The 19,874-nt window shown below is 42.4% G+C and overlaps 1 protein-coding gene across 6 annotated transcripts in view; it reads right to left on the reverse strand.

Annotated features, from left to right (window-relative positions):
• Nucleotides 1–19,874, reverse strand: part of DMD (dystrophin) — a 2,124,682-nt gene that overhangs the window by 99,088 nt on the left and 2,005,720 nt on the right. For all 6 annotated transcript variants that reach the window (XM_060001925.1, XM_060001919.1, XM_060001920.1 and 3 more), the window contains 3 exons: nt 15,921–15,995; nt 4,066–4,267; nt 1,587–1,672 (listed from right to left, as the gene is read on the reverse strand). In XM_060001925.1, coding sequence (XP_059857908.1) covers nt 1,587–1,672; nt 4,066–4,267; nt 15,921–15,995 — 363 coding nt within the window. The remainder of the gene's footprint in view (nt 1–1,586; nt 1,673–4,065; nt 4,268–15,920; nt 15,996–19,874) is intronic.

The raw sequence follows: 19,874 nt of genomic DNA on the forward strand, positions 1-19,874 counted from the left end.
ATTCGTAATTAGCTCATATCACTTTACACTGTCACTGATTTAATATGTGTCTTTTTGGCTGAAGAATGATATCCCCTCAAGGTTGGGACCGTATCTTGCTCAACTGTGTGCCGGAAATGTGTGCAGCAGGAGAGCAGCCAGGTGGAGGATAGCAGGTGCCCAATATACGTGCATTCAAGGAATGAATGAATACGCCAAACACTTGCAACATGTTTTGGTCTCAGAAATACAATTATTTTAATCCTATCTTGTATTCAAATAAAAGTTGCCCAAAAAGTAAATCCACGGAATATTTTCCTACTCATAAGCACACTTGAAACTCTAAGACATTAAATGTTTTAACGAGATATTTAAGATGGCAGTAACAACATTGACCTCTCACAGCATTTTCTCGTCTCTCGGGTACACACACGTAAGTTCAGAATTATGAATTATCTTCAAATAGCCCCGCTTGAAGTTAACATTTTTGTTCCGCCAACCTCAAACCTGTTCCCTCTCAGTAGTTATTTGAAACACAAACTGGAAGCTTCCTTGATGAATCAAGTTAGTATCACGATGTGCTGGTACCATACCTATCACAAGTAACTACGATATTTAAAGGACGAAAGCCCACAGAAATATTCTGTTTTATCCAAAACACATTTTCAAATGGCTAACAAAAGCTGGTCTGTTCTTTTTTCTTGGGTTCTTAGGATGAGAAAACTCAAGTGGAAACTACATAAAAGTGAGAGCTAAACGAGCTTGTGTATTTTGTGGGAATTTACTCCTAGGGGGGAAATGAGCAGTAGGACACAGCGTGGCTTTGGAGGAATTCAATCTCTTTTATCTCCTGCCCGTCCTTAAGCTCAGCACATCTCCACATCCCTGTGTGGCTAGGCCTTAGGGGAAAAGAGAAAAGACAAGATACACTAGGTTTGTTTAATATTCCTACCGAAAAGATTTCTCACGAGCATTTAAAGGGGAAAAACAAGTACATTCCTTCACAATGGGAACGAATGGTTACTTAGTCATCTCCACTGTCCCTCCTCTAGCATTTGCTTTTAATTTGGATTTAGAAATTTTGAGCAGAAGAGCCCAATAGCTCATCAAAAGGAAATTCTTTAAGGTGTTATTTACCCTGTAAGAAATGGCAAGCTGTCTCTCAAATAATAAAATGTTAATCACATCACAGAATTGGGTATGTCAGTACAACTCGCAGTAAGATGATTATAAAATAAACAAGGTTTCATCCAAAGACGAGGCAAGTGCACAGATTAAACCTTCACATTTATTTTCCTGACTTAGACAAAGGGGTTAGGAAATCGGACTTTACCCCCGAGGAACATGTGTTTTACTCAGACACAGTCAATGTAATGTAAAATAATACTCGGACTGGAGAAGTTAATCCTCATTCTCTATTTAAATAACTACAATTTAACATCTGACATGGAGCGGCACACATCACATTTTATGACAGTCTGAAAGTAGTTCTACATCTCACATGAGGAACCTGCTGTCAAATAAGAACACCATGTTATTCCCCATCTAAAACTGGGGTAATTAGCCAACATTAATAAAAGAATACTGAGTTCATATACACGACTTACATCTGTACTTGTCTTCCAAATGTGCTTTACACAGAGAAATGATGCCAGTTTTAAAAGACAGGACCCGGATCCTCCCTGTTCGCCCCCTGTTATGAATAATCAAAGCAGAAAACAATTACTGACACTTTACTGAACGATAAACACTTCTTAGTTAAGAGAAAAAACCTTGGATATGGAAACGCTACTGACCATTGTTTTATTAAGATCATTAAGAATGTTTCTGAGTGCATTCTCTCTTTGGCTGATGACCCAGAACGCGATGGAAATTTGACCAACGCGACCAGTGAACACTTACCAAGTTTTCAATTCTTAAAAGCCCTTCCTTGAATGGTAAGAGTTTCTCTACATAAAAATAAGAAGAATATCCTTTTATTCATCTATGGAGAGCCACCTGGGTTTATGTCCATAAGGGGAAGAACTACTACTATGTACTAAGAAAATCCCCTACTTCAGTTATTGAAGCCAAAACATACCAGCAACTAACTGCTCTGCTCTCTTAACACTCATTTAGACATTCATCAGATTGCCCCTTATTGAGAAGAAAATTAATCACTTCAGGTCACAAGACACACAGTATAAAATATGAACGTTTCTCCCTACAAGAAAAATATGATACAGTCTATTAGGGAGCATTTGAATAGATGATCTTAAAGAGCAATTTAAAAATAACCTATTGCTATAGCAGTGTTTTAACATAGGTATGCTTTCACTTTACATAGAAACCATTCCACATGACAAATTTATTAACAAGTTCATTTTGCCCATGGGAAGAACTTAAAAGAATGAGAAGTTTTTCATTTTGTAGAAAATGTCTTTTGATGATTTTCAGCTTTTATTTTGTTATGAAAAACAACTAAACCATATATGTCGGTTAAAAAAAGTCTGTAGAATAACTGCAAAGGATAGGTCCCAAGAGTGGTTATTTTTGGTGAGCGATATGCTCAGCTTTCAACTGGTGCAATTCACTAAATCCATTAGTCAAGCAGAAATCCCGGGTCCTACTACGTTAACAAAAGTACTATCATTGGAAGATTTTATCTTTTTCCCTCTTTAAAACGGCAAATCAAGGTTTAAGAAACTTTATATAGTGACTCAGGTCTTCGAGGAGTTAAAGTTGTCCCCAGATAATTTTCAGGCATAGGGAAGGGAAGTTATCTACTCAGAATCCGCTCGTACGTCATCTGCAAAGAGAATGGTGCCAAAATATATTTGAGGGAAGACCTGAATAGAAACCCTTATCAAAGCAAATCTAAGGATAATCTGTAATTAAAATCCAACAGGATCAAGGGCTTGGTAGATAATGATGAGAATTCAACAGCCAGGTGATCTTGGAACTTAAAAAGCAATACCTTATCAAAATAACAAAGAAAAAAAGGTATACATTTATATCCAGGAGGTGGCAGAAATCTACACCAAAGGCAGAAGCAAATAGTTGCTACGCAACTCCTTTCAGAAGACCTTCCCAGATTTCCAAATGCCGAATACGTTCTTGTTGACATGTGAAATCAGGCGTATAGTAATTTTGATGTCTAAGAAGAATTCAGTTGAAATTAAGACCAATTCCTTCTGCTACCTTCCTCAATTGTCTTCATTAAGCTCAAGACAAAAGTGGGGAGTTCTCCTATGTGCAATCCAAAAGAAACGAGTGTTTTCTAAGAGAGAGGGATGAATGGAGGTGCCAAAGTGAAACTTCGTAAATCCTTATAAAAAAAAAAAAAAGACTTTCCCAGTTTGAGGATCTGGATTTGCTGCACTAGGGCTTTTTTCTTTTTTTGGCTTATCAATTTACACTCTTCTGCAAAAAATCTCTCGAGTGTCAGCTAACACTATTCAGAGCTGGTGACAGGTGTGTCAGCATCTCCAGGAGCACACCCCTTTCTGCCGGTGAGAGGGAGCCACCCCTGAAGAGGACGGAGGAATTCGAAATTCACAGGCAAGAAAGGGAAAGAACTAATGGCTACACACTGACTCATTCTACTATATGAAAAATGAGTATCTCAGGGTTTGGTTTGTTTTCTAATCTAATGAGAGCATTCTACATTCTAGTAGAATGTCAAATATCAAAGTATTTTTCAGTTCCATTAAATGCAAAAATGATGGCTCCCCTGGTGGCGCAGTGGTTGAGAGTCCACCTGCCGATGCGGGGGACGCAGGTTCATGCCCCGGTCCGGGAGGATCCCACATGCCGCGGAGCGGCTGGGCCCGTGAGCCATGGCCGCTGGGCACGCGCGTCCGGAGCCTGTGCTCCGCAACGGGAGAGGCCACAACAGTGAGAGGCCCGCGTACCGCAAAAAAAAAAAAAAAAAAATGCAAAAATGATTAATCACGGGGATAGCATTAGGTCACATGGCTTCATGAAACTTTCATCCTGAGTACCATATTTCTAGACTGGAGCCCTGCTGTGATGCTAATGACACCGTCACCGTTCTGTAGACTAAGTGTCCAGTGGTATAGTCTGGAGAAAGCCTGCTATACGTACGTGTCATATACATTCAGCAGCCAATTGAGACACATATCCACGCAGAGAGGGACGTTGACCAGATTGTTGTGCTCTTGCTGCAGGCGATCATAAATAGTGGTCAAACAATTAATGATCTGCAGGATGTCCATGGGCTGGTCATTTTGCTTGAGGTTGTGCTGGTCCAGGGCGTCGCATGCAGCTGACAGGCTCAGGAGATCCACTGCAAGAGCCACATAAAATCACAGGTGATTCAAGGGGGAAAAGCCTTCTTTCACTGTTTTCCTTTTTGACAATCCTGGTAGGACTGGCTTGTACCCTTTAGTAAACAGCAAACCCGAACCCTACCCTCTTTTATTAAAGGGTTTTCTTTTCACCCCTCAGCTCTAAGTTTGGTAAGTGTGATGAGTACTCAAGCTCTGAGACTGTCCTTAACTCCCACTGGCACTGGGTGAAGATGTGGATGAAGAGACAGTTCCCATTCCTGAACTGTTAGGAAATATTTGAGCGTTAAGGGGACCTAGAGTGTTCTACAGGAACACAGTCATTTCCACCTGAATTAGAAAGAAAAAAAACTGTTTTACTAGAGATTTTCGAAGAGTTTCTGAGAATACCTTCTCGTATTAGTACTAGAGAAGGTCAGTTTGATTAACCTGCATGGTTAGGGTTGTGTAAACTCTTATTTCCAGCTATGCATTTATAATCGTTAAGCGTTTTCCTCCTTGAAATATCAGTCACCTCCTAATCTCTCTGCTACATTAACACGAGGTGAAAAAATAATCAACTTCACTAAAATTTTCTATAGGCAAACTAAAATAAATGCATCAGCTATCCAGTTTTCAGATACAAGGCTCACTTATTTCTCCTTTCACCTTCAAATTATAGTCTACAACGTACTTTTCAAGTCCGCTAAGAACTTTATAAGTTTTTTTGGGGGGGGTGGAGGTTCCCGTGATCTGAGGTGGTATTTAATCATATACTGAAAGACAAACATTTATCAAAAGTGAAGCCTCAACACTGCCCAACATCAGCAAATCATAAGGTTTACTCCCAAGTGTCACAGAAAGATGCTTTTCTGTAAAGCCAATTTATTAGCCAAATTGGAAACGGAACAACATTGCTTTTATAACACCTTATACATCCAAGCTCTGATCTGAATTCTCAGTCCTTTGAGAGTAAGAATCAATGGTAATTAAGTAAATCTCTCACATATGGGCGGGGGGAGACAACACAATTATAAATGTAACTGCAGATAAACACCACCATCCCAATCAGTAAACAGCTTGCCCCATACTAACCTAAACAGATGCAAATTTAAGGCTTTAAAGCATTTTACCTGTTACTATTTGTGGCTACTTCTAATTAAATGCTAAGGACGAACCCCAAAAATGGTGGTTAATACCTATGTAGGTTAATACCTCTGTAGTGCATGTTTTCCTCTTTTCAAAAAGGAAAATAGTAACCTTTTGAAGTTTCCCTGGAAGCATGAAGGAGACCTGGGGTGGAAGCAGGAGGTTTTTTTTTTTCCTTTGTCTTTTATCCCAGTGAGTAAACCTCTCTGTTTCCATGGACCAGTTTTCTTAAAATACCCTGGCCAGCACTCATCCTATCAAAGCCAAGCCCCCACTCCTTTTGCTTAAAAATACTCGAAAGATAAAGGAATGACCTCTTTACATTGAAGCCAAGACTTTGTTTCAAGTGGCAGAAAGGAATGTAACTTGATTTGAAAGGGAGGTAGGAAGGAAAAAGAATAAAGAATTTAAAAACATAACAACACAAGTGGGCAGGGGGACAGGAGGAGGGGAAGGCCGAGTGGGGACTGTATGGGAGACCAGAGAGACATGCAGAGAGAGAAGACTCCAACTTTCAATCCTCTCTGCTGTGTGCCTGACTTTCTCTGACGACACGTTTTCAGGTGTAGGTAATGAGAACGTTCAGGGATGCAGCACCCCATCTACATTAGCAGAAGAGAGGAGCAGATTTCCTCCAAACACCAATATTCCCAACGTGTTTCTTTATATATTGAAGGAAGTGATGGGTGGTTTGAAGTTTTTCTAGTATTTTCTTTCTGTTACTTTGCTGTAATCATTATACATTTTTTGCTTTATATCCAAGGATAGGAGAACCAACAAGTGAGAATTCTTAGATTCACTTTTGTATGAAGAGTCTAATTTCCCCGTGTGATGGAAACAAATAACCAACAGCAAAATGGCATGAATTTGTTATTGGGCCTACTCTTCTCTCCGTACAGGTGAATGGGTAACACACAGAATAGGAAATCGGGAGCATAAATAGCTCCAGAGGGGCGCAAAGCAATTGCTCTGAAATAACAGGAGCGGGAGGTGACATAGTTGGGAGAGAAATACTGTGCAGTGCGCTCTGCTAAAACCAAATGTGGTTAAACACAAGAATGGTCCATCACAGAAGACTGGAGAGCTCATCTTCCCGAAACAAACATATCAAACAGAATTTCACTATCGTGCCACCATTTGGAAAAGACTCCTATTTAGGTGTATATAGCCGATACTATGGACTTGAAAAGAGGTGAGAAAATCAATAGGGACGATGTCATTGCCCCACAAACATACACTTAACTGTTCAAGACGAGCATCTTAAAGAATACATTGCGATTCTTTGATGAAACATTAAGCATAATGATTAGCTGCTTCTAGAAGCCTCAACAAGCGACCAGCAGACACAATTTTGTAAAACTACCCTTTTACCTCAAGCTAGGAATTTCCATTTAGGAGAAAATCTCTCTCTCCTTTAGTGTATTCACTAGGGAATACATTTTAAAGCTATATAAAAACCCAAGTATGTTCTAATAGACCCTCTCTTTCAAGAATTATTTTGACAGAAGATGCTATAGGTTTTGACGCCACTGAAGAAGAGAGAGCATGTGGTGGTGCCCCTCATGCATCAGGGGTGTGGGGTGAAAGAGGGGGGACAAGACAAAAAACGACCGGCTCTCCAGGACCCTCTCTGCTAAGCACGAAAAGCAGGAAAGGGAGATGGGATGGGATGGGGTGGATGATTCCCGAGGTGCTGGGTGTGCCTACTCATCCTCTCGACATCCCAGGTTCAAATGCTAACTCTGTTCTTTCCCTCATACGCCACAAGTGAGGAGCTCAGATGGATTTTTTTTTTTTTTTTTTTTTTTTGGTCTCTTACAGAATCCTAGGCTTTGAGAACTCAAAAGCACCTTCAGAATCGTTTTGCAGTCGGGAAAACTGAGACTGGACAGGAGGAGACCTGCTCTGGGTATTACGGCAGGACACACGGAGGTATGTACTGAAAAGCAGAAAGGCGGGCGGCAGAAGGTGTCCTTACAGGCTGTACAGAAAAAGAAAACCACCCCGCATTCTCTACTAGCAATAGAAAACCACCCCGCATTCTCTACTAGCAATAATACTGGGAGGAAAAAGAAGCACCAAAATGTTGGCTAGAATAAGCCCGATGGTGCCCACACAACCCCGGGCTCATCCCATGGGTCAACCTGGATACCCCAGGTTAACAATATAAACAATCCTGTAACCTAATTAGTACAGACACAGACAGGGGCGGGCGGCTAAGGGTGGGATAACTCCTATGTGTCTGCTGACTTTTCGGCCCAGGCAGCAGAAGGCGTCTGCGGAAAGAGGAGGCTGTTGTGGACATCACATCATTCTACAGGCAGCTTACACTTCAGGCTGAAGGACCTTCCAAGCAAATCTTTGCCCAGCAAGAAAGTCAAGCACTTTGCTGTAGTTATCTTTGCTGTGAGGGTTAACTCCAGAGGTGCTGAAGTTGGCAAGAGATGTTTTGCTAAAACAGCCACACAAGGTAGACCCTCTGATCAAAGCAAGGAAAAGAAGTGACTCAGTGTGTTTATGGGTAGCCATGAGTTAGAGGTTATCACAGTTGTTCGCTGCCAGCAATAACATTAGGCATTTTGACCTGGTCTCAGGGAGGCCACTGGGTTTGGGACTGGCTACGTAAGAAGAAGACGTCCAGATTACCAGCAGCTAAACGCAATCCTGGCTGAGACTCCAATTAGTGCTCCCTGGTTTCTAAAGTGGTGTGTGCTCACATTGGTGGCTCTTGATCCAAGAGATAAAGTGCGTCCTGCTGTGGCCCCGGTACAGAGAGGGCACTTGGAGCTTGCACTTGGCCCCTCCAGACCCCATGCTGGAAGGCATCCCGTGGCTGTGACGCATATCCTTGTTTTAATGCTGTTGCTGTGCTGCAGGCTTTTCCTTTCTACAGTCAGGAACTGTAGATTTGTAAGGACTGTCATCTGGGTTCTGTGAGTCCTCGTCAGCTATTGAGCTTAACTATCATCCCCGGAGCGATCGGTGCCAGAACGGAGATTGTTTAGAAGACCCCAACTCATTCTTAGCTGAAAATACGGGGAAGGCATTATTTTAAAAGGAAAAAAAGATGATTCTAATAAAAGGGATGAAAATAAACCATTGATGCTAGTTGCCAAGCTACCCTTGGTTTGAAGTAGCGCAGGCTTTGAAATTCGTTATCAGTAATACAACTTTCTACTGGGAACTGGAAATGGTAGAACCTGAACTCCAGGAGCTAACGGAATGGATTAGAAGGGGATAGCAAACGGATGGTAAGTCTGCTAAAAATTCAATTCCTTGGTTGCAGGAGCAAAAGCTCAAATAAGTTCAGAACCTTCTTCCATTGAGCTTCACCCTCTCTGGCCTGCAGGTAGAGTTCCAACTAAAGGAACCTGGGAACTAGCACTTTTTGATAAATGGGCGACACCTGAGAGACCAATTACAATTAAAAAGATAATTCAAGTGGGGGAACTTACAGGTGTTCCCTACTTTACCACAATTTTCTTTTTCAGTGCCATACTAGTAGTCCCTGGACTGGGGCTACAATTAAGAGTCTCAAAGGCTGGTAATATCCCCAAACAATACCTTACCTAGTTGAAAGGTAAGTGCACAAGACCTTACCTAGTTGAAAGGTAAGTGCAAGAATTCCACAGGGACTGACGGACTGGATTACCCCTTTCTCACACGTCGCCTAACTGGGGCTGACCGTCACACATGTTTTGTTGCCTAGTGGACAGGACAGTCCCATTTTTCTGTATGGAACCAATGTGACCCCTTATCAAAAATTGGGAAGAGAAGGGGAAGGCAAAGGGGAAGCCCAGGCATGTCTTATCTTGCTACCAGCTAAATATGGACTAGTCCAGTGGCTGAACCCAGGGGATACACTCTTTGTTGGGGGAGAGAGTTTGGATGAAAATTTAGCAATAAGGAAGAAAGATAAGATTGTTGCCGAAGGGAAGAAAGCCACCAAATGCGTGTTAAAAAGGGAAAATCTAACATAATGCTGGTGCCTAGAAAGAGGCTTAAAATAAGAGAATAACATGCTCCCTTGGCTACGACTCAGATGCCCTTTTAAAAAGCCAAGAACTGAGCGGGACAGCTGGCCAATCTATCGAACACACTGGGTGAAGAGGTGGGAGTCCTGACTGTGACCAGACTCCATGGAGCGGTATTAAAGTGGTTATGGCTTTTGGCGCTTGTTTCACAGGATACATCTGTCATTAAGCACCTCCTTTGCAAAGTACCCTGTGGGAATATTTACCCAGTCATATCTGGAGAACACTGATTTATAATAATCTGAATGAACACGGCATGGTCATTAATTGTGATGATGAAGGATTACAAAAGGTATTGGGTATGTGGTAGAAAGTTTATATGGTATATGCCTCATATGTCACAATATTCTGTGTTTAAAAAAAAAAAAGGCTAGCGTTAGTGTGTGAGGAAAGCTACAAATCGGGATGCTTGTATCATTGAGGAAAAGCTAAGTTGAACTTGGTGGGCCCACTTCCCTGAGATTGAAAAGCCAGAAATCTGCTGTGGACGGCTATAGATATTTCTGTGGCATACCCGAACCAAAGTTCACTTAGGAGTGACTACTATTCCTACGATGTTTGCCTGGGAGACTCAACATTTCTGTATCTCAATTGTATTTCCTATAGTAAAGACGTTAGTACACATTGGCAACAACATGTCTGGTGGACCAAAGAGCATGGGACTGCTTGAAATAAAAGAATCTTAGGAGAATTAGGAGCTGGGCGAGGACCACCTGGCAAGGTAGAATTTGCTTTGAGTGAGAAAAGAGAAACCGATGGAAAAGACCGCCTAGTGCAAAAAGAACACATCAAGGGAATCCAATTCCAGGAGAAAAGAGGATATCAACTAGAAATGGAACCAACGATAACCCGAGAATGGAACCTACAAGGTCCTCCTTAACAGCCTCAGCAGCACGACTGAGAACCCACCCTCCTTTCCCTTAGCCAGCAACTCGTGGGTACTGGACACATTTCGAACAGGACTACACTGCTCCCCCTGGGAGAGAGATGCCTCCTGTTACCGGACCCCTCTCTTGGGGCACCGATACCCATCAAACCATGTAAGTGGAGAAAACGAGTCTGCCTCCATCCTCAAGATGTTTTGAATTCTGAAATAACAGAGACCTGGCCTCCAACCTACGTGAAAAATAATATAATGGTATACGGGAAAAGGAGATTTTTGCGGGGAAGGGACAAATAATTACACTGGCCCCTCGGGTCCCCTTGCTGTTGAGGTAGCTGGTGGCTGTGGAGGCATACTGTAACCCTGTTGCCTTCTTGTAATCTTTGCCTGTAAGAGACTGTAGATTTGTAAGCAATGTTACCGTGAGTCCTGTGAGCCTTCTTTAGTGACCAAACGCTATCTGATGCCACCTTTCAGTGCAAGCACAAAAGGTGAGGTGCGTGTACCAAGAAGGGAGCCCCTTTTTTTTACCTGGTATGGCATGGTAAGGAGGAGTCTGGCCATGGTGCCTCTATTCAGACAACTCCAGGCTGTACAAAATTTCTCTACTGTGTGATTTAGTTGCTGAACAGAAGCAAATTGTTCCATACTTCTTGTTTGCAGAATATCTGTCACATTTATCAACTGCAGTATATTTAGCCCTATGGTTTGGGCTCTCTCCAACCCACCACACACTAATAAACTAAATACATGGGCTTTGTTAAGTGCATTTTTATTTCTGCTCTTAGAAGTTGGCTATATTTTTAATTTTAGAAGCTGCAAACCTATAGGATGTTCATGAGAACTACAGCCGGAGAAGGAAAAAGCTTAGATTATCTTCTTCATAACTTTCAGTGGGGTATCAGCCACATGAACCGGCTTATAAATCCTTCTTACCCAGATTTCCTCTTTGTCTCTGCTTTTCTGTCGCGTTTAATTTTCATTCACAATGCCTTGAAAGGCAGTATGGAGTCATGCAACATTAAACGGATTACAAACTGGGGACATTATAGGCCAATGGTGATGCTCTAGACTTAAATCGCAAATCCTCTATAGTGGATAAAACTGTGGTATTCAGGTTTCTGCAGTGCTGAAGCTTCGATAGTGAAGTGAAAAAAGGGAAAAAGACCAAGTGCTTAGCGGCGGTAGCATGGCATATTTTCTAAGGCATCTGTAATTCAAACTCTTTACTGGCATCAGGAAATCTCTGAGATAACGTCATTAATTTTCATTAAAGTAAGAGTTAGTGGACACGACCTTCAGTTGGAAAAGGTAGCCAGGACAAGCTCTGTTTGTCTGCACCACAGACAATAGCTCTTTATCATGGCTTTACAGACACAGAAATGACAAAAAGGCCGGAGCAAATCTAAAATTAAGAGGAAATTCTGAAATCACTTACTGAACAGTTGGTTAAGTAATGTGACCACGCGTGTTTTCAATAATAAAAGGATAGGTGAACTCTTCATTCTATATTCATACTACACGTGGAAGCCTCCTACCATTCTTCAGAATCGAGTACTTAATTCAGATAAATACACCCTAATTTTGCTGTACCTAAACCTTTTCCAAATATGAGCAAAGTCATGCTCAGAAAGGAAATGCTGAGATTTCAAATCTGTTTAAAAGTGAAAATTCTACAGGCTACATTCAGAGCTTAGCTTTATTACAAGGGTGTAAGTGCCCATGGCCAAAATGTTTTATAATATCAAATCCCCCTGTTTTTCCAACGTTTATTGGAAATGTTAACATACACTGAAATAATAGACAATGAGACACATATGTGAAGAGAAAGAGTTTTTAACAGGAGGAGAACTGAATAATGCCTAAATCCAAGGTCAAAAGGAACATTATGGAAAGGGGTCTTCCAATGTAGTCAGTTTGGAGGCTTTTTCATAGTATAACCTGGAACAGCTGATTATCTCTTCTGAACTTTTTGTATCTCACTTTTACATCTCTCTATGTACTACAGCACGTTTCATAACTGCCCCTTTCTCAATGGAAGGCACTGCCTCTGGGATGGGGTGGGGACAGAAGAAGAAGAAGAGGCAGAAGACCTTCTCCATCCAGCCTTCTGACTCCACTCCATCTCAAACTGCCTCTTTCCGGCTCTGGTACATTAACAGGTGCCTAAGGAAATCCTAGGCCTGGGGAGTCCTTTAAAAACCACTTGGCAGCTATAGAGCTGAAAAATGACAGCTTCAGACTATAAGCGATACGGAAATGGAAGCCTGAATTTACTTTCATTCATGCATCAGTTCCTTGAAAACAGATGAAGCCCTTCTCTGCGCCAGGCTTCGTGCTCAGCATTGGAGAGACCAAGATAAGGAGGAAAAGCCTACTCTCTCCTTCCAAATAATTTCACTTCTAGGCCATTTCTTCTCCATCTCCACGTAGAAAACCACACACGAGCCAACACCAGTTGACTATCTTACTGCTAGCCTCTGCAGACCCCCTGCATCAGACGCCTTCATTGCTGAAGATTTGGTAGCCAGGGGTCACAGCCCTCTGCTCTTCCCCAGTTCTGGCCCAATTCGAGGTGATTTCAACCTTGGCAGCGAGGACTCATGCATCACTCTAGCCTCTCAGTTCATTAGCTTCCTATTTCATCTCCATGGAAATTCACATCTAGCCCGCCTCTGCCGCCCACGCAAATGGTCATATCCTAGACCTAGCCAGCCAAACTGTTCCGCTTCTGAAATAACGTTTAGCTTTGCTGCTGTCTGACCACAACTTCTTGGCTTTCCAGTCACTTCCGCACAATCTCTTCCTCTACCTCCCTGAACACTTGGCCTCTCGATCCCTCTACCTCCTAATTACCAGCTTCCACCCAAATTCACAGCCTCTCCTACCCCATGCAGACTCGACGGACAGCACTCCAACCACTTAACCACTCTTTGGCCCAAATCCCTACTTCACTTGCCCGGCTGGCCTCTGCCCACCTGGGACAGAACCATCCGGTTCTTGACTACTGGCTGTGCCTGGAGAAACACCCCTGCGGATTGGTGCTGTCGTAAACCGCTCAGCAGACTCTGGGCTCCACGATGCTGCTTCTCAAAATAGCCCTCCCTTTCTCCACAGAGGTTAAGGCCAACCTCGACTCTATCCCCTTCTGCCATTAGCTGCAGCACAGGACCTCTCCTCCACCTTCACACAAAAAACAGAGCCCTCCCCGCGGGCATCCCTCGCCCGCTTCCCACTAGGTCTCCTTAGTTACCTAGCCCGGCCCAGATCCTTTCCTCAGCCCCACTCCTTACAGTGGAGGAGAGGCGTCCCCTTTCTTCTCTTGGCCTCCGGATTACCTTCCCCTCTCCTCTGAGAACTCACATGTTTTAGTATCTCCTGAGCCAGCAACTACAATTTTGTCCCCGCTTCTCATATTCATTTCAACAGACTCAAGCGTCTCTCAACCTATGTGCACATGCACTCCATTAACTCCTCAGCCCCTTCCAGCTAACTACCGCCCGTCTCCCCTCCCCTTCACAACTAAATTTCTCCAAGAATCGTCTCAACTGTCTTCACATCCCCACTTTTGCTTTACTTTGAAGCCCACTTCACCACCTCCACCGTGTCTCTAAAACCTCACCAAAGTTACTAAGGACCTCCTTGTTGCTAAATCCAACGGACACTTTTGCCAACCTCATCCTGACCTCCCAGCAACGTCTGACCCCGGTGGCAGGCCCCTTCTTTCTGCCCATGCAGTATGTACCACTATACCTTCTTTGAGTCTTCCTTTGCGGTCCCCTCTGTACCTTGTTCGCCCCCTGTCCTAAATCCTGTTTTCTTGTTCCTTTACACTCCCCGAGCACCTGCACGCTTATGATTCCTAAACATTGCCCGAAACATTCCTAAACATTGCCCGAAACATTGCCCGAAACATTGTTTCTCCTGAGCGCCACAGCTCTATGTTCAGCTCTGCCAAGGCACGTCTGCCACTCCCCCCAGGTGAGCACCTCAGTTACCTTCCTTGATTCCCCCTCACCTAGCACATCAAACTCATCACTAAGCCCTATCCATTCCACCTCGTATTTTTCAACTCTCTCCACTTATCTCCATTCCTCCTTTGCCAATTCAGGCCACCATACTGCTGGTTTAGACGACTGAAACTGCTCACCAAGTCTCTCCCCCAGCCGGTGTACACCACCGCCAGCGTGCAGGCTCTATTCCACAGCAGAGTCATCTTTCTAAATGACAATTCCATCGTGCCATCCCATTGCAAGGCTCCCCACTGACCTCTAAACTCTTTAAGTTTAAAAGGTCTTTCCCAATCTGCCTCCTGCTTCTCCTCCAGCCAAATATTTTACCACAGTCCCTCCCTGGAGCTCCTGTGCTTTAGCCGCAGTATTTTCAGTTCTTGACGGCATCTCTGGACCCCACGCCTCAGCACATGCTCTGCCGTCTGATGAGAACATTCTTTCTGGAGTGAGCTCTACTGACCCTTCTGGACTCACGTGTCATAGATACCACCTCTTCAAGCAAACCCCACAACTCATTGGTACCCATTCTTCCACTGTCACATGACTAAATATATGACTTTGAAACTGTCCCTTCACTTTTTCTCAGGGTGTCCATAAAGGCTTTTTGTGTGTGTGTGTGTGGTACGCGGGCCTCTCACTGTTGTGGCCTCTCCCGTTGCGGAGCACAGGCTCCGGACGCGCAGGCTCAGCAGCCATAGCTCACGGGCCCAGCCGCTCCACGGCATGTGGGATCCTCCCGGACTGGGGCACGAACCCGTGTCCCCTGCATCGGCAGGTGGACCCTCAACCACTGCGCCACCAGGGAAGCCCCATAAAGCCTTAATAGAGGTGTTTTTTTTTTTTTTTTTTTTTTTTTTTTTACAGATTGTAGATGTTCTTGATGATCTTATATACATACACCTATGTCTCTAGACTTATGGACACCCTGTATATCCCTCATTAGACTGTAAGTTCCACCAGGGTAGGGACTGTGCCTATCTGTTTCGTGGTCACATTAACAACATACATGGGCTCTCAAACAATATTATACCTGGTAACAGATATATAAACTATCTGATAAACAGACAGCATTGTATGACACTTTGGGAATTTTCCCCACTGATGTAAGTTATTTAGCAAAAGCAGAAAAACAATCTTGTCATCTTTCTTCTATGACAGTATTTATCTGAACATTAGCATTCAAGCTAAAAAACAATACACATCTGTGAACTCTGGTTTGGGTAAGGCAATCTGATGCTAATACTTCAAATATTGAATACACTTTATAAGAAGTAAAGGTAGAACAGGTGGAGATAATTCAAGTTCCATAAAGATAATTCTGGATGCCAACACCATTAGTTAGAAAATAAAAATTACTGCTATCTCATCAATTCAACATCAGTAGCTGAGCAATGGTGACAGGAATGATTCTAAACAATGTAACGAAGCAGTCTAGGTGAAAACTCAGCCAAAGATACCTTGAAAAAATGAATTCTATGTTACACCCGGACTTGAGAGAGCTATTTCTCCCCACTCCAATAGCAAATACTCCCAACCATTTTTTTTTAAACCAAAGAATAACTATCAAGTATTTCGAGCACTGGTTAATACTTACAGCAAAGGGCCTTCTGCAGTCTTCGGAGTTTCATGGCAGTCCTATAAGCCGAGAACCTGACATTATTCAGGTCAGCTGAAGAAAAAAGGGGGAAAACAAAGATCATTTGTTATTTTCTCAAAAGGCACAGATAAACTCCCAATGATTTGCCAACAACAACAAGAGGCTAGGGGGAAAAAGTCTCTTGTATATGCCCCAGTTTTGGAAAGGTGAATTTTTGTCAACATGGGGAAAGAAAAAAAATGTCTTTTTGCTCTTTGACAATCAGGAAAGCTAAGTTCTGTGAGGGATGACAGTGGCATAGCCTGCAGGGAGCTCATATAGTCCTTGTGTCCAAGAGGGAAAAGAAGGACAGGTATTTCTTTTTTCTAGACTGTAATCTTGGTTCTATTGTAGTGAATCTTTGCTACACAAGGTGAAAGAGAACAGGGAAGATTTCCCTGAAACAGCTATGAGAATTTAGCAAACTATCAAGCGGCAACATAACATGTTTTTCTGATTATCAAAGTTATACGTGCTCACTGTGGAAACCTTAGAAATTAAAGGAAAATATAAAATCAAGTAAACAAATCGTCCGTAATCCCATTACGCAAAGATATGCACTGTGAACATTTTGAATATTTCTTACCCAACATAGGCATGTGTCTCTGTGTGTGAGATGTATTTTAAAATTTAATTGGCACAGTTAACCCTCATTCCAGGTTTAGGTCCACCTGATCCCACAGGTTCCTTCTATTTAACTATTTTGCATTTATCTAGAAAGTAACTAATTCAGCAAAGACAGGATAAAAGAGAGCTGGCTTAAAAAGAAGTTCACAAACTCATGTGTGTACACACACACGTACTAATTGGAAGCTTTTGCTCGAAAGTTTGGACGCAAGCTAAACATACAAAAATGATACTAGATGTCAACAAGAAGAGTTGCGAGTCCACATCAGAATGGATATTTGTTTCCGTACGTATTCTGTACTAATGAAGATACTGCTATTCTAAAAGAGATTAAAATAAGTAAAATAAAACTGGGACTAAAATAAACATTTAGCTTTATATTCTAAGGTGCAATCATTCTAATATTCTGCACGGATTAACAGCTCAACAATTTCTGATACAGTGGTTTCTACTGTCACCTATCAAGCCCCAACTCACCTCACCTAGCAGAAATCTGTATTTAGATGATGCCCTCACTCAATTTTGCGTAAGCCCTGATATACGCCAAGATATATTTCTTTTCTTGCATTTTTGTGTATTTATGTTTCATAAACCCAGCTCCAAAAAGCTCCTTGAAGACAAGTACCCTGACCCCTACTTCTGTCATTATTTCCCAGTGACTTAACATACAACTGCTCTCTGAAAAAACAGGTCTAATACAGCTCAGGGACTGACCGACAAACTGAATGAATATGTGAACAAAAAAATGAAAAAAAGAAAAACTATACTGGCAAACATGACTAACTGCCATAATCAAACGGCACCCACAGAACCAGTTCTAATTGGAGGTTAAGAAAGGGAAATAATTTAATCCATATCCAAGCTGCTTGGGTCAACATTATTAGGTTGATGGCCTTTGCAGAGACCAAATATAACAATCTAAATTGAAACTGGGCAAAGAAAAACAATGTCTGTAATTTACTTTAAAATATTCGATGTAAAAACCAAAAAGACTGACAATACTAAATGTTGGCAAGGATGTGGAGCAACTGGAACTCTCAGACACTGTTGGTGGGAATATAAAATAGTACGATTACTTCGGAAAACCAGGTTAGCAATTTCTCATGAAATTAAACATACATCTATCTTATGACCCAAAATTCGACTCCTAGATATTCAGCCAAAAGAAATAAAAACACGCCCACAAAAAGATGTGTACGTGAATGCGCACAGTAGCTTTAATTCATAATAGCCGAAAACTGGAAAGAAAACTAGAGTAGAATGAATAAACAAATTGTGGTGTACTCACACAACAGGATACTACTCTGTAATAAAAAGGAACTAACTACTGATAAAGCAACATTGTGAGCTGATCTGTAAAACATTACCCTGGGTAAAAGTCAGGCACAAAGAGTAAAAAAAAAAAAAAAAATATTGTTTGATTCCGCTTATGTGAAATTCTCGAAGAGGTAAATCTCACCTATACACTGACAGAAGGCAGATAGATGGTAGCCGGGAGCAGGGACGGGATGGGTAACTAATTGAAAGGAACACAGTCGTATTTTTTAGGTGACTGAAATGTTATATATCTTGATTGATATGAAGGTTATTTGAGTGCATACGTCTGTCAAAAACTCAAACTGTACACTTAAAATGGGTACATTTTATTGTGTTTAAAGTATGCCTCAATAAAGTAGATTTTAAGAGTTAAAAAAAACCCTCACAGGGACCGTACAATATGAAGTATGTGTGTGTTAGCTTAGCTACATTGCAGAGGCGGTCAGTCGTCTTAATCAGGAAAGCACACTCCAGGGGTGGTCGGCTAGCAATTAATCAAAAAGCCTCACTCCAGAGCCACCCCTGTTAAGTGCTTCAGCTATATTTAGCTCTCGTTACACCTAAAATCCTATTAATACACCTAGTATCCAAATTAATGTTGGATGGGCTTGTGTTAGTGATATTAGTGGTTTACAAGATACCAGGACTGTTGAAAAGGGTTTAGAATAGAAACATTCCCTGCCCTTACATTAACAGGGCGTGGGAAGAATCTAGCAGGCCCTCCACCTTTAAAAATGGTGCCCTAGGCCGGATTCCACAATCTCCAGCTGTAGTTCATTGGATTCTTGGTTGCCTGAAGTCAAATAGATGGCTGACAAAATCCTGCTGTTACAGCAGGGGTTTGCCAACTTGAGCGCACACCAGAATCACCTGGAGGGCTGGTTAAAAATACACATTCCCAAGCCCCATGCTCAGATGCTCTGATTCCGCGGGTCTGGAGAGGGCCTGAGGATCTGCATCTCTAACAGGTTTCTAGGTGCTCCTGAGGCTGCCGGTCCAGAGACCACACTTTGAGAACCGCTGTGTGAAGAACTGTGGCAGGTGTGGACTGTGAGGCTCTCCCGCCAAGCACTCAAAAAGGCGGGGCTGTGACTTCACTGTGCCTTGGACACAGCCTTTAAAATTGTTCTCTGCTCTGTGGCTAGTAAGTGTTCATATGTGACAGAGCTTGTTCTGAGACTTGCTTTCATTATACACCTGGCAGCCGAGATGTGGATAGGAAGGCAGCCCTCACCGATGTCTTAACCACGGGTGGCTACCAACACATACCTACCCCAGAGAACCTGGGCAGATCCTTTTGGCCCAAATTATGATTCGAGGACCAACAGCACCAGCACCTCTTTGGACCTTGTTAGGAATGCAGAATCTCAGGCCCCACCCAGCTCTAAGAATCAGCATCAACATTTTAACAAGATCCCCAGGTAATTCGTATGCGCCTTCAAGTACAATGGAGTCTTTAACTGTACATTTTAATACAGTTTCTTGTTCCATGTTGTTAAAGTGCAAGTATAAACTCTACAGAGACCTGTGTGGTCTATTGCTTTTGTCTTTCTACATTCCATTTTGTGGGCTTTTAGAGTATTTAATGACTATTGCAGTCAATTAGACCAAAAACTCACCTCTGGGATATATTTGTGGGTCTCTTGTTTATGATGAAGGCCAATAAAAGGTATTCAATAAGTTAAAAGTGTCTACTCTGTCCGATTTTCCTGGATCCATTCAGAATTCAGGACACATGGTCTAAATGAGGTCAGAAGCCCCATCCAATCCTCACCGTTCATATCAAGAATTGGCAAATTCTAGGAGCTTGAGATCCAAGTGGGAGAGGCAAGGATGATCTGATTCTTTCAGGGCGTGGTTCACGGTAGAATACTATCAGAGACAAGCATCTGGAACATTCCTGCTCTAGCAGTGCTCTCAGCTTCCCTAAAGCAGTACAAACTTTCTTCCCTTTCAAATCCTCCTTAA

The sequence above is a fragment of the Delphinus delphis genome, chromosome X, assembly GCF_949987515.2.
Source record: "Delphinus delphis chromosome X, mDelDel1.2, whole genome shotgun sequence".
Classification (NCBI taxonomy): Eukaryota; Metazoa; Chordata; class Mammalia; order Artiodactyla; family Delphinidae; genus Delphinus; species Delphinus delphis.